This window comes from Denticeps clupeoides, chromosome 13 (genome assembly GCF_900700375.1).
Source record: "Denticeps clupeoides chromosome 13, fDenClu1.1, whole genome shotgun sequence".
In the NCBI taxonomy this organism is placed as follows: Eukaryota; Metazoa; Chordata; class Actinopteri; order Clupeiformes; family Denticipitidae; genus Denticeps; species Denticeps clupeoides.
Window position 1 is genome coordinate 6,571,584 of NC_041719.1, and position 14,196 is coordinate 6,585,779.

Below are 14,196 nucleotides of genomic sequence, written 5' to 3' on the forward strand. Positions count from 1 at the left end.
TGATCTGTAAACAGACCTGACCGCTAATAAAGAGGGTCTTCCTCTTCATAGGCAGCAATGATTAGATTTGCACAGAAAAAAAAGGAGACAAATAGGACTGGGGCCTCGGAGGGATTGATGGGAGTGGGCCGGGGGGGACGGAAGAAACGGATGGAGAGGAAGGCTGGGAGGGGCGGATAATGGTTTCAGATGAGCGCCGCCACGCACTGGTTTTATTATTTTTTTCCAATCTTTTTATTCTCTCTGTCATCGTGAGAGAGACGCAGACATGAAAAACGCTGAGAACTTGGAGCGAAGGACCATAAGCTGGAGATTAAAGATCCACGGAGACCAAACGAGCACACACAACACACACACAAAACACACACTCTCTTATTCGATATGCAAAGACTCGGAATTGCGCACACATACAATATGCTAATACACACAGAATCTTGGCCTCTCGTTCACATGAATGCACACACACACACACACACACACACACACACACAGGAGAGCAGAAAGACACAAGAGAGGAAAATAAAACAGGAACAGGAGAGAAAGTAGGTCAGCTTCCTTAAGAGAAACATTAATTCAGACTGAGCCTGGGAGTGAAAAGGCCTCTCTACCTCTCAGATCAGCTAGTGCCAGACTGGCCACCACACACACACACACACACACACACACCGTTGGAAAATAACAAGCACATCATTTTGCATCAGGGATGCCCAGAGCAACATTCTTTTCCTCGTTCTCACCCCGCCCCGCGCACAACCGCGCACCACGGGACACGGCGGAGATCCGCCGCGCCAGATGTGCTCCGCTGGGGGCGGGCGGGGGTCTCGCCCAGCTGCACCGCACTGTCCTGAGCCTTCCGCATCATCCGTCAGAGCGCTGGGAGAGCTAGCGAAAGAGAACAGGGACAACAGGACGCTGTCACACGAGCTAAAGTGCGCGTACAGCTCAGGAACGTGCCCGAAACTAAGACCGAACTAAAAAAATGTGTGGACATTTTGAGTCAGAGTTCACATAAAAGAAATTGTATTATAAAATCGCTACTGTCCGAGTTCAAGGTTTTACAAACTCACACGGTTACACCATAATAATGATATCGGTGTCATAGAGATGGGGATGTGTGTTGTGATGGCCCTGCAGCTGTCGTCTGAGGCAACAATAACTGGTGCGGATCACCCAGCACACCTGTGTGTGTGTGTGTGTGTGTGTGTGTCCCAGATTTCTCTAAGTAATCTGCACATCTGCGCCAGTCTGCCAACTCTGATCAGCACATTAGGACGATAATCGTGGTCGTACATAAAACGCTGCACACCAACGAAAGCCCCGCCATGCGGTCAGGACACAACATTCCCGTGTTATTAAAAAAAACAACAACAACATTATTCGTAACCGAAGCGAACGTCGTGCCGTTGAGCGGTGCGGCGTGGGAGGTGCCAGGCCGTGCGGCTGACACACTGCTAATTTATGGCTGTATGATATGATACGTCTATAGGATCCAGCAGTTCATCATCCGAGCATAAAACCAGTCAAGCTGTCAAAAGGGCAGAACAAATGTTTGTGTGTGTGTGTGTGTGTGACACGGCAAGACAGACGAGGGATGGTGAGTCAGTGTCTAAGGTTAAGGGATGATTGGAGAGGATGTGAAATCTATCATCTCCCATCATGCCTGTGTGTGTGTGTGTGTGTGTGTGTGTGTGTGTGTCAGAGAAAGAGGCAGAAAAGTGAAACAATGACAAAAAAACTGAGCATCAAAAAGGCCGTTTGTCAAGAGGTCACATGAAATCCTGCAATATGATGAACCACAATAACAACACTTTTCTGCGATCGCCTTCACGATATCTTTGGAACTGGAGAACAAAATCCATCAAAAAGAGAATTAAAACAAAAAAAAAAACAAAAAAAGAGAACAGATGCCGGTTTAAGGATTTAACTTAAACCATGACAGTGGATACAAGCGTCTCTATAATTTATCACCAGCCGAAGTGTCGGGATACAATCTCGTGTTGCCGTTAAAACACGAGAGCCGTAATATTAATCCAGTTTAAAAAAAAGACTTTATTGTGTGCGCATTTAGCGTTTTATAAAGCGGCTTCCCCCACACTGTTCATAAAGTCCGACGGTTGTAAATGCGGCGTGGCATAAAGGTCGCGAAGGTCACCGCTTCGCCGCGCGCTTCCTCGAGGTCCCGGTCAGTCCTGAAGAGAACGAAGGTGCTGGGGGACCCACAACAATGCTTTGCTGTGCACCTTGACGAGCTTGTTTAAACAGGACAGAGATGCAACTGTGTGTGTGTGTGTGTGTGTGTGGTTTTGCAATCCCGGGAAGAAAAAGCAGGCCGCCAGGCCAACAAAAGCAAACGAAACCGGGCCCGTGCGGATCTGGGCTCTCGGGGTCCCCGGGGGTCCGAGGGCTCCCCACCGTTCCAAACACCAACACCTCGAATTTCGGGGGGCTTTTTATTTATTGTAATTAAAAAAAAAAAAAAAAAAAAAAAAACACCCCTAAACGCGCGAGAAAGCCACCCAGACGGACGCACGTCTTCTTCCCCTCCGCCGCAGCTTTTCTTCCGACAACAAAAGAGTCCCCACGTCCGTCACCGGGCTCCCGCCGCCCGGGTCCCAGGCCGCCATTTTCGCGCCCCGCGATGTCGCTTCAAAACGCCGCGTCTCCCGGGTCCGCGCCGCGTCGCCACCACCGACAGCGGTTCCCGAGGGCGGGGAGCGGTGGCCGGGAAGGAGACACGGATCCGGCCGGGGTGTCCGGTGTCTTCCGTGACACTTCAGACCCCCCAAGGGACTCTACACGTCAACTGTTATTTTAAAGTAAGGGGGAAAAATGACAAGCAGTTCGCGAATAAAATATTTAAAAAAAAAAAAAAAACCTCGCCTGTTTTAGTAAGTTAGTACGGAGCCGCCAGGGAGCCCGACCCGGACCCTTCTGGGACCCCCCGTCCACATTCGGACCCTCGTCTCCAGGACGTGGAAGCGCCGGCGGGAACCAACGCGCACCGGGAGTCGGTCCGTTTCCAAAATGGACGCTGCGAAGCGCCCGATGTCGCACTTTTTCTCTCCTTTTTAAAAAAAAAAAAAACGCGTGGAGTCGATTTCCACTTTCTCGGCGTCGCTCTTAACTGTTGATCGTCGTTCCATCTCCCGTCCAGACGGCGGGGCGCAGGAACAATGGACGGTCTAAAGTGGGCTCGGGGTTTATTTTATAAAATAAAGAAAGAAAAAGTAGCGCGACTGGCATCGCGCATTTGGAGCAGAGAATATAATATATATATTTAAAGCAGCGGAGCGACGCGGTTCTCACCCGAAATCGTCGTCCATGGACTTGAAGAAGAATTTATAGTTGGGCTTGTTGAGGACATTTTTGAAGTCGGCCAGGGTGACCCGGTCCGCCGGGATGGGCAGTTTGACCAGGTACGGCGTCTCCTGGTCGTCGAGGTGGTAAATGATCTTGGTCTCCCCCATGGCGGGCCGCTGGGGAGCGACAGGCCGCGTTCATCCAGCCCCGAGTCCCGCTGGACGCCTCCCGGGTCCCGATCTCTCCCCGCCGCGCCGCGCCGCGAACCCGTCGGCTCCGGCGGCCGTGCGCGCAGGGACGGGACGCGGCTCGGACTTCAGCGGCGCGCCTGCTGCGATTCCCCGCGGCTCGCCGCCTCCCCGGGTCCCGGACAACGAAGGGGTCGCGGTCGAACACGGCAACCGTCCGGGCTGCGCTCCGGCCCCCGGTCCATGGAACAGCTGTGCGCCGAGGAGCGCGGAGAGCCCCTCCTATCCGCCCTCCGTCCGAGGCGCGCCCCCTACAGGCCAGCGGGCAGAAAAATCCCCTTTTCCTTGTTTCGATAAGCTCGTCCGTGCGCCTAGATGTACACTTTAATAACACTAATCGTGGCGTTTTCCTTTCTCCACGAAGCCCCGTCATTTGGAGGGCTTTGGGGATTGTTGCACGGCTAGAGAAGCGTTCTCGAAATATTATATTAAATAACAAACGCGGAACATTTCCGCGTCTACGTTGTGAATGAAGCTTAATTCGAGCAGTAAATTGTAAACGAAGCTCCAGGGCGCGTAATCGCGCTTTCAGCGCCCCCTCCAAGCGATTCGACAAAAACGACGACGAAACAGGCGACACGTTTTTTTTTAGTTTTATTTCCTGTAAAACAATGGAAACGAACTTCTATCTCCGTCTGTGCAGTAAATTAAGGCTTTGTGATTATCGACTCCGATCCACACTCCCAATGCTGTAATTTAACACAATAAAATTCAAAACGCGAAACAATCAGCCCTTCGACACTCTTAATTTTTCACGGTGGGGATAAAGACCAAGCAAGTGTCTGTAAAATGAGGGGAGAACACAGTTAACATACCTATAATCACACTTAACGTCTGGAAAACCGCAAATGATGCATAATTAGCCTAATTTAATTACCCTCGTCTGCACATGCCCCACCCGTTAAAACAAAACTTGCACTTGCACGACGGCCAAGGAAAGTGGGCCCTGTAAGGTACGCTGACCCCTGACCCCTGTTGCTCTCACATATGGCTATATGACCAGAAGGCACCTGGGTGGCTCCACCCCCGCGCACCCGACTGACATTCCTGAGATCACAGGTGGGAGGAGTTAGCACCAAGCGTGGGAAGCCGTGAGGGTGGCGTAGGGGAACGCCACCCTCCTTGGGAGGAAAGGCAGGATTATTAGCTCATATCCCCCCCAACCGAAGTGTAGTGTTTAAGTAAAGGGGGTCCTGCGTCTTAACGTCATTTTCGTGACCTCTCGTGGTCAGAATCTATATAAACGTGACCTGAACGAAGGTTTCTAAAGTCTTTCACCAGTCGTCCGTCGAACACAAATTGCACAGGGAAAGCAGCTTAGCTCGGCGAGGAAACGGCCAGTAGGTGGCGCTGTTTCGCCCTCTCTCTTTCACACGCAGACAATTTTCTGGGCCTAGACACACCTGAACAGGCACTTGAATTCTTCCCCCTCCTGCCCAGAGCAGCTTCAGCAGTTAGCTTATGACGTGTAATATATGCAAGTGAGTGTGCGTGCGCTGGTCCTACTCTTTTGCACAAATCAAGTCTCAACCACGTGTGACCAGCGCACCAGTCATTTCAAGTCCTTTCCAGGTTTGCGCCTTCTCTTTCCTCAGCATCTGTTGCTCCTCCGCCACCCCTGTGGGTCGCAGACATTGTCACGCGGACACGTTGACGTCTCGTAAGGCGATGGTGCCGTTGGCTGGAGGGTCCGTAGGGGAGGTGGTGGTGGGCGCTTGGGTGAGCATGGGCGGGGCCGTGGTGGCGGGCGAGGCAGAACTAGTCTGGAAGAGAATCTGCTGCAGTGTGCGCCTCAGGTTGGGGTGCAATCGGGCCTGGGTCTGGTAGAAGACTTCCACCGCAAAGCACTTCATCACCCCCCCACACAGGTCCTCATACAGGGGCACCGTGTACATACGAGACGTCTGCCGGCGAGGGAGAGGAGAACATAACATGCTGGAGGTTAACTCATGTGGTGGCATATGAAATTGTCACAACCACGTCACATCACAAAAAAAAAAAATCACAATCTCCATTTAATAAAATGAAATTATTCATGTTTATGTAATGACATAGAGTGGTATAACATGTTACCGTGAACAACGCTGATGGGAAAGGGATGTTAGTTCGCTTGAGATCAATACTGATTTTTCAGATATGACAAAACAGGCACTTCATTGTCAAATTATCACAGCTCATTAGGATTCGATGGGGTGGTAGTAGCCTAGTGGGTAACACACTCGCCTATGAACCAGAAGACCCAGGTTCAAATCCCACTTACTACCATTGTGTCCCTGAGCAAGACACTTAACCCTGAGTTGCTCCAGGGGGGGACTGTCCCTGTAACTACTGATTTTAAGTCGCTCTGGATAAGGGCGCCTGATAAATGCTGTAAATTATTCAATGTAATATAAAGAAGCACCTCTACATGCCTAATATGCACAACCTTTTATGTTGCTCCATTGAGATCTATCAAAGACAACATTCGAGACTACATTAAATATATAATGCAATATATGCAACATAGTATTATGGCAATCAATAAACTAGAAGTTATCGTGAAATGTGGAAAACACCAGACCCCATCATCAGACTGAAAACAAGTCTCCAGCCAGCTCATCATACCACTTCCTACACGTCACTTCGCTGATTGTAGTTTGGTCTCCAGCCTCTTTAATTAAGATGTGAATTCTCAGACATTGGTTTCTAGTCCCTCCCATTTCATTTCACCTCCCAGGGCAGACCGACTTCTTCCTGCACCGTACTAACATATGTTCTAAGGACTGTTACAGAGGAACAGAGTTCAGGACATCGGAGATATCTGTAGAACCGTGGACAACTTTCCTTTTTCATTTGTTTTCTCCGGTTCATCTTTCGCTTACTTAATTGTTTGCAGTGACAGATATTTGAAGAACCAGTTTTGCCCTCTTCTACAGTACCAGAGCCCCACTCTCCCGTCACTCACGTGTTTGTGCAGGAAGCTGCGGACGCGAGGCAGGTCCGGATAAAAGCCGTTCCGCACCACAATCTGCAGCCAACGGATCTGCACCTCCGCGTTCATCCCATCCAGCAGGGCCGAGTAGCAGCGGGACAGGTGACTCATCACCTCTGTAGGACAGTCAAAACCGCGCGTTACACATGGGACGATCCAAGCCCAGACACGCGAGATGAACAAGGAAGCCTGGGTGGTAGTAGCCTAGTGGGTAACACACTCGCTTATGAACCAGAAGACCCAGGTTCAAACCCCACTTACTACCCTTGTGTCCCTGAGCAAGACACTTAACCCTGAGTTGCTCCAGGGGGGGACTGTCCCTGTAACTACTGATTGTAAGTCACTCTGGATAAGGGCGTCTGATAAATGCCATAAATGTAAATGTAAGGAAGCCTCTACCGTGGGGGAGTGGCGATCTGTCAAGTAGTCGGTCCAAGAAAAGCACCGTCTGGAAGGTGCTCCACGCGGAGAGGTCAAAGGTTGCTATGGTTTTTGTGTCGGGGTCCTCGCCGCCCCAGACCTCACACAAACGCTGCACCGGGCAGGTCAGCACCCCGCCGGCCGAGAGGTCCGGCTCACAGAGGGGGGGGCCACAGCCATTCAGCCAGCGTTCAAACTCCAGTCCTGGGAGGCGACAGAGAGAGAGAGAGCGACTTTGCGTTTCAGCTTTATTTACACGAATCCTCCGCTTTCGCACCGTTAGTCGGACCCCCCGCTGTTTGTTATGCCTCCCTCAGCAGGACCCTCACCCTCTCGCTGTGCCACGCAGCTCTCCTTCAGGTCGGGGAAGAAGCCCAGGAAGAAATCCAGCAGGTCCTGAGCGACCACGCTGCAGAACTTGAACTGCTCGATGTAGGCCTGTGGGGGGAGGGGGAGCAACGTCAGCCATTATTAAAGCTGCCTCTGTTTCTGTGTGTGTGTGTGTGTGTTCAGGGAGGAAGGGTGAATGAGTGTGTGTGTGCTGTGGCTATGTTTATAGTCGCTCACCCTCAGGAAGCTGTCGAATCGTTTTATGTCACCACAAAGCTGAGAGAGGTAGGACACAAAGCAGAAACCCTTCTCATAGGTAAACAGGTTCATCAGGCTGCTGGGGTTCACACCTAAAACAAGGAGGTGAAAGAACAATTAATGAGCAGAAGAGACTCAAGTGATATTCAGAGCAGTTTTTACATTTACAGCACTTATCCAGAGCGACTTACAATCAGTAGTTACAGGGACAGGGACTGGAGCAATTTTAAGTTAAATGTTTTGCTCAGGGACACAATGGTAGTAAGTGGGATTTGAACCTGGATCATCCTCTGGTTCATAGTCAAGTGTGTTACCCACTAGGCTACTACCACCCTGCTTTTAAAAATGCCACTATCAAATCAGGATATTTACCCTCTACGTTTAGTGGGATAATCTTTCGTTTTAGTTTAATGGTAACATTGAACGTTGTCCTAAGCATGAATGATAAATTAATAGAAAGTAATGTGATGAAATGACTGTTGCAGCCTTAGCTCAGTCTCAGTCTGGACATCCTTATTGACTCAGAAATGATCCAGCACTTTGGCGAAATAATAGAAGGCACTAAAAACCCTGTTTCTTCTATCACGCTTTCATTATTTCCATGGTCAATTCGTATATGTTTTTTTACATTTCAAATATAAAATACTACATTTATACTACAACTATATTTTATTACTTGAATTGTGCTTCAGCAGCAGAGCCCACAGGGGCTTCAACCATAGTGCTGAACATCCAGTTGAAAACAATGGGTTCATTGCTGTGTATGGTCAACTTCATAATTTGGACGGTTTGACGTGAATTACACTGAGCAGGTTTTGTTTCAAACTAGAGCCCAAAGCTAATTACATTTCATACAGAAAAGAACATGGCCTTTCTGAAGATGTATTTTTAGCAGTTCTGCATCCCCGAGTTCAGTAAAGAGCAATAAGTTCTTTTCTCCATGAAACCGTTTTGTATACTGCTCCCCCTGACTGTGTTAGTGTATTTATAGCATCTCAGGGTCATGTGGGCATCAAAAGACAACTTGTATGTATAACACAACTCGTATGTGTATCCAGTAGTTGGGGGGGTCACACGTTGAACAACAACTAGCTGTACCTTGCTCGAACTTAGCCTGGAGCTTGCTGACAGGGTTGTTGTCTCCAAGCAGACGCATCTGCCGGTGCAAAGCATCAAGACGGAACACAGTCTCCAAACAGGTGAAGGCTTCTCCTGAACCGGAGACAAAGAGAAAGAGAAGGCAAGTAAAGCTACAGAGTTGACATTTTAAATATATCAGCGGAATTTCTCCGTGAAAATAATAGTGTAATGGTAACAGACAGTTAAACACTGCGAGGACTGTTGTCCAACTGCAAATATAAAGGTGTGGGCGTGTGTGTGTTTTTGTGTGCATTTTGTACCGTATGCCTCTGTTGTGATGCGTCTCTGAGCGTAAGTAGCCAACCCTTCGCTCAGCCACATCTCCTCCCAGGTGGCGTTGGTGACGGCGTTGCCGAACCAGCCGTGAGCGATCTCATGAATGACATCAATGAGCAGGAACTCCTGGCTCTCCAGGATGGAAGAAATGATGAAGGTGAGACAGGGGTTCTCCATGGCAACGATGGGGAAGGACGGAGGCAGGAAGACAATGTCATATCTGTTGGAGAGAGTCAGAGTCATGGTGATTTTCAACTCCACAAACGACAGACTTGATACCGTACCAGTTATAGTTTTTGTCAGCTTTGGTACTAAATACCCCCAAAAGTACTTTATAACCATATAATTATAATGTAAATATATATTATACATATAATTATATAAAGAAAATATAATTTAAAAAATATTTCTCACTTTATTATGAACATATCCTGATTATTTAAATAATAAACATTTCAATCTAATTCTAATAATTTTCGTGACCATTTTCATTGGTAGATTCTCACTGAAGGCATCAAAACTACCAATGAACACATGTGGAGTTATGTAACAAAAAGTCCACAGTCACCGGACCTGAACCCAATCGAGATGGTTTGGGGTGAGCTGGACCGCAGAGTGAAGGCCAACAAGTGCTAAACACCTCTGGGAACTCCTTCAGGTGACGACCTCTTGAAGCTCATCGAGAGAATGCCAAGAGTGTGCAAAGCAGTAATCAGAGCAAAGAAACTAGAATATAAAACATGTTTTCAGTTATTTCACCTTTTTTTGTTAAGTACATAACTCCACATGTGTTCATTCATAGTTTTGATGCCTTCAGTGAGAATCTACCAACGTAAATGGTCATGAAAATAAAGAAAACACATTGAAAGAGAAGGTGTATCCAAACTTTTGGCCTGTACTGTATATAAATTGGTCCAGTTGTACTTGTAGAATATGAAATATCACATCAACTGTTGAAAAAAATGACACCAAATAAACATACCCTCATTTAAGTAATATTACCTTGATTGGTCTTATCAGTATTACCCCCTATGGAGGTCAGTCTATTACTCAGTAATGCGGCCCCACTTTTGAAGCAACGTTGCTATGGTTACCAAATACACAACTCCTAAAATGATCCCAGGATATAATTTTATACTGGGCGGCAGAAAGGACCTTTTTTTAGAAAGAATACGTAAAAATGGCACTAAATATAAAATAAAGCTTCAGCTTCACAGATCAATGTATTTTGAGGCCTAAGCACTAACTGTCAACAGTGATCATGTCCGCTAGCTGAGTATTTTAGGGAGTGTGTGTGTGTGTGTGTGCGCGCACATGTCTGTTTTACATGGCTGGCTAACCAACTGGACCACTTAATTCAGGAGATTTGGCTGCGAGGGAAATTAGGACATCACAAAGCGCTTCCGGAAATGTCTGTGCAAGGCTGCGGATCCCGGGGGTCGGTGAGGTCAGACAATGTCACCCACGAACGCAGTCCTAAGCGCAGTCCTAAGCGCAGCCTACCCAGCACTAATGAACACTGGCATCGGCGTGCGTCAGCTGAGGTCACGTGAGATTGACCCAGATTGACGGTTGGCCAAACCATCCGCCGTCCGCCCTCGTCCGGCACATGCACTTTGCAAATGACGGTTAATCTTTGACAAGCAGGTTAACTCGCTGAGTGACCAATAATTACAAGCTGTAATAACTGCGCCATTAAGGGAGACTAGCGGCTGATGTTAAAGTGATGTTACATTAGCATTCATTTTACTTGAATTCATGCAGCTATTTCTCCTTTTATTTCTTCATACGGTTTCTGGTTTTTGGTCATTTCGTATTTGCAATTATTAAGCCACCTTAGTCCACCATGGCTGTGTCCAGCTACTCAAGAGGAACCTGCTGGTCCCGCTGGGATGGATGACTGGAAGCTCAATGGCTGCCAATGGCAACAATAAATCTTACGGCGAGACGGATAGAATATGAATGGTTAAAAGCCGCAGAGGCCGACATAGACCAACCTTCCCCAGACGTACGGTCCAAATAGGCCCTCTGCCACGCCCAGCCAACGCTCCACGCTGCCCCCTAGCTTGCTGACGGCGCAGGTGAGGATGCAAGGCTCCGCCCATACTCGGCTCCTGGGGGAGGCGCACACAATATTTCACAGGCATGCAAAAAAAACCCAAACAAACTGTATATTATTTTACGCTGAAAAGCGTGTTGACGGAACCCCCTTCACCGATTGGTCTTGTTATTCGGTGATATTTGATAATCCTTCAGGCTAAAACCACTTTAGCCCTAATCTCGGGCTGACTAAGATATTTTGCAATGGTCCCTCGGACCCTCTGAGGAGGCCCGTGTTCCCTCCGCCTGGACCGTCTCTCACCGGGGGCCGATGTCGGCGTGCTGGAGGTCCCCCGCCACCAGAGCCACCAGGTAGGCCGGCACAGGGAACTCCATGGAGAACTGGAAAACGCGGTCCTGCTTCGAGTAGGCGCTGCGAGAGGCGCTCATCAGGACCGTCACGCCCTCCGGCACCTGCGGCCGCGAGCCACGGTCACACAATATCACGTCACAAGAAGAATTCAAATGCACGAGGACGGTGAAATGGTGTGGTGTGGGATTATGGGAGGGGAAGAATAACAATTCAAGATTAAAGACATGCAATCTTCCCGGAAGCTCTTTAAACGGGGACCTGTCCAGGCGGACTCACCCGCACGGTGGCGGAGTAGGTGCTCTTGACGGCGGGCGTGTCGAAGCAGGGGAAGAAGGAGCGGTTGCACACGGAATGGCCCTGCGTGAAGACCAGCGGCCGCGTCCGGCCACACGTCAGCTCGGCGTCCAGCCACCATATCTGCGCAGAGGGACGCGGGGCTTTAGTTAGAGCGACGGGCGGTAATGGAGATGGACAGTAGGTGGAAGGAAGCTTCTTGTCCAAATGAAGGAAATGGAAACCGAGGTCCGTGGCAGGTGACGTTCCGAACGTTCCTGCACAACTGAGACTAAAACCAGAACAAAACCTACACCGGAGAGCAACACAATCATATTGGGATGTTGCTATTTTCCACGTCCACCCGTCTCCCAGCTCTACGAGAACCACCTCGTCCGTCGGGCTCGCAACATTTCGAAGGACTCTCACCACCCCTCACATGCCCTGTTGTCCCTGTAACCGGCGGACGCCGCAAGAGCGTCTTTCCCCGAGCGGTGCACCAAAAAAAAAAACTGCTAAACTCAACAATCGATACGCTTCCCGCGTATACTGTCATTGGAGAATCAAAGAGTACTGACATGAATGCCAGAAGCATCGGTAACTCTATCATCGGGGTGGTAGTAGCCTAGTGGGTAACACCAGGTTCAAATCGTGTCCCTGAGCGGGACACTCAACCCTGAGTGTCTCCAGGGGGGGACTGTCCCTGTAACTACTGATTGTAAGTCGCTCTGGATAAGGGCGTCTGATAAATGCTGTAAATGTATAATGTAAATGTGTTGACAAGCGGGGTCACCGTAAAGGTCACGTTAAATAGTCGATAAATATTCGTTTACGGCGAGCCAGCAGCCCGGAGCGTCGCGACGACCATTCAACGCTTAAAATATCCGGCGCGACACATTTTCGGAATTCCAGCGATCCGCCACATTCCTCCCAGGAGCCGCCGTGGCCCCCGGCACCGCGGTGACCTTACCGCGGGCCCGTCGGTCGTGGTGTACCGCACGGTGATCTGGAAAGCCCGGTGCGGCCGGAGAGGCGGCGAGGCCGGCAGGCTGACGTGCAGCGACGCGCCGTAGTCGGTGAACGGCTCCACGCGGTAGGTGAGGGGGAGGACGGCGTCCGGACCGCCGCCGCCGGGCACCTTGCAGTCCACGGAATGGATGTGCAGGGACGGGTGCGTGTCCAGCACCAGGGTCTGGAGCCCGGGCTGCAGGGGCAGCAGCTCCAGGACCTGCCAGCCCGTCATCCTCTTCAGCGCGAAGTTGAGGTGCAGGTCCAGGTGGAAGTGGCGGAGCTTGAAGCTGTGGAAGTTGGAGGCGGACGCGATGTCCACCAGGCGACAGTGTCCCAGCGGCCGGCCGCCGTCGCACGACTTGCTGGGGACCGTGAGCGCCTTCCGGCAGCAGCACAGCGTCGGCCGCTGGAGCTCGGCCATCGCGGCTTTCACGGGGACGTCAGTTCGACGGCGGACATTGGAAGAAGGAATTTAAAAAAAAAAAAGAAAGAAGGAATAAAGACGAATAAATGCGGCGGGGACTAGGCGGAGGAGACGCGGCGGAACGGCGGAAAGGGCGGCGCGGAGGTCGGGGCGAGCAGGAGCAGCGACTCTACGTGAAATCCATCGGGGCCGAGGGCGGCGGGCGGCTTCAGCATTTCAACCGGAGCCCGACGAGGGAGACCCGGCGCCGGGAAGAACGGAATAATCGGAGGGGACGGGCGCGGAGGGGGCCGGGAAAGTTGAAATGAAAGGAGCGGAGAGCTCCGTCGGTCCCGCAGAAAACAGGAAGTAAAAAAGAGGGGAGGAAATCAGTTCGGGAGAGGAAAGTTTTTCTGGCCGCTGGGGGGCGCTGCAGACCCGACAGATCGTCACCATCATCATCATCATAATAATAACAAGGACCACAACAGAAACACTAAATTTTGCATTTAGTAGCCTTCTCCGTTTCTTAATGCAACGCATCATAAAAACGTACGAACACGCTAAAGTTGAAAGTGAATTCATTTGAATGGAATAAACCCGACACAAGAATACACACGTTAAAAACGACGCGTTACGTGTTCGCTGAGACATGATAAATACTCAGTAAATCAATCATATTGACAGAATCACACAACAATAATAATGTAATACACCAAGATATGCGAACATACATAAATGAATACACGATACAGGTAACCTATTATACAATCACGTTCACCTTTGGTAAAGTTTCTATAATAAAATAGCAAGTAATACATAAAAACAGAGTTTGAAAATGAGTACTAAGCCATACTACGGTGTGTGCACGTATTGTTTCCTTGGCCGATTCCGAAAAAAAGAGGGGGAAACCCGGCGGGCGACAGCCGGCCAGTTGCGTGTCTGTCGCACCGGCCGGCTTGGCGCTTGGCATCGGGAGTGGAGGGGAAAGGGATCCGCCGTGTTCATGCGATACGTCCTGCAGCGACGGGGATCCTTTTACACGCACGCACGGCTGCCGTCGCGCACAGAAGCCTCCTCCGCACTTGCGCCCCCGTCTCCCCGGAGACTGTCCTCGCCCGGATCGGCCCGGAGGGCGGAGGGGCAGAGGCCG

General features: G+C 50.1%; 2 protein-coding genes across 2 annotated transcripts in view; both read right to left on the minus strand.

The window, feature by feature from the left end:
- Positions 1 to 3,467, minus strand: part of dvl3b (dishevelled segment polarity protein 3b) — a 19,348-nt gene extending 15,881 nt beyond the window's left edge. Inside the window, exon 1 of the mRNA XM_029000371.1 lies at positions 3,307 to 3,467. Within this exon, the coding sequence (XP_028856204.1) occupies positions 3,307 to 3,467 (161 nt within the window). The remainder of the gene's footprint in view (positions 1 to 3,306) is intronic.
- Positions 3,468 to 4,135: 668 nt separating this feature from the next.
- Positions 4,136 to 13,417, minus strand: rnpepl1 (arginyl aminopeptidase like 1). Its single transcript, XM_029000372.1, has 11 exons — positions 12,600 to 13,417; positions 11,633 to 11,773; positions 11,306 to 11,457; positions 10,941 to 11,057; positions 8,928 to 9,163; positions 8,626 to 8,739; positions 7,507 to 7,619; positions 7,269 to 7,377; positions 6,919 to 7,143; positions 6,493 to 6,635; positions 4,136 to 5,452 (listed from the first exon to the last, which is right to left on the minus strand). Exons 1-11 carry the CDS (start codon positions 13,059 to 13,061, stop codon positions 5,186 to 5,188), a joined length of 2,079 nt encoding a protein of 692 aa, XP_028856205.1. The 5' UTR covers positions 13,062 to 13,417; the 3' UTR covers positions 4,136 to 5,185.
- Positions 13,418 to 14,196: the final 779 nt, after the last annotated feature.

Bases quoted from the DNA above. Each gene is read 5' to 3' on its own strand.
- rnpepl1 (XM_029000372.1), bottom strand. From the start codon at position 13,061: ATGGCCGAGCTCCAGCGGCCGACGCTGTGCTGCTGCCGGAAGGCGCTC. The intron at 11,774-12,599 runs GTAAGGTCACCG...CCCTCTGCGCAG, and splicing joins CCACGACCGACGGGCCCGCG to ATATGGTGGCTGGACGCCGA. The intron at 7,620-8,625 runs GTACAGCTAGTT...TCCTTGTTTTAG, and splicing joins CCAGGCTAAGTTCGAGCAAG to GTGTGAACCCCAGCAGCCTG.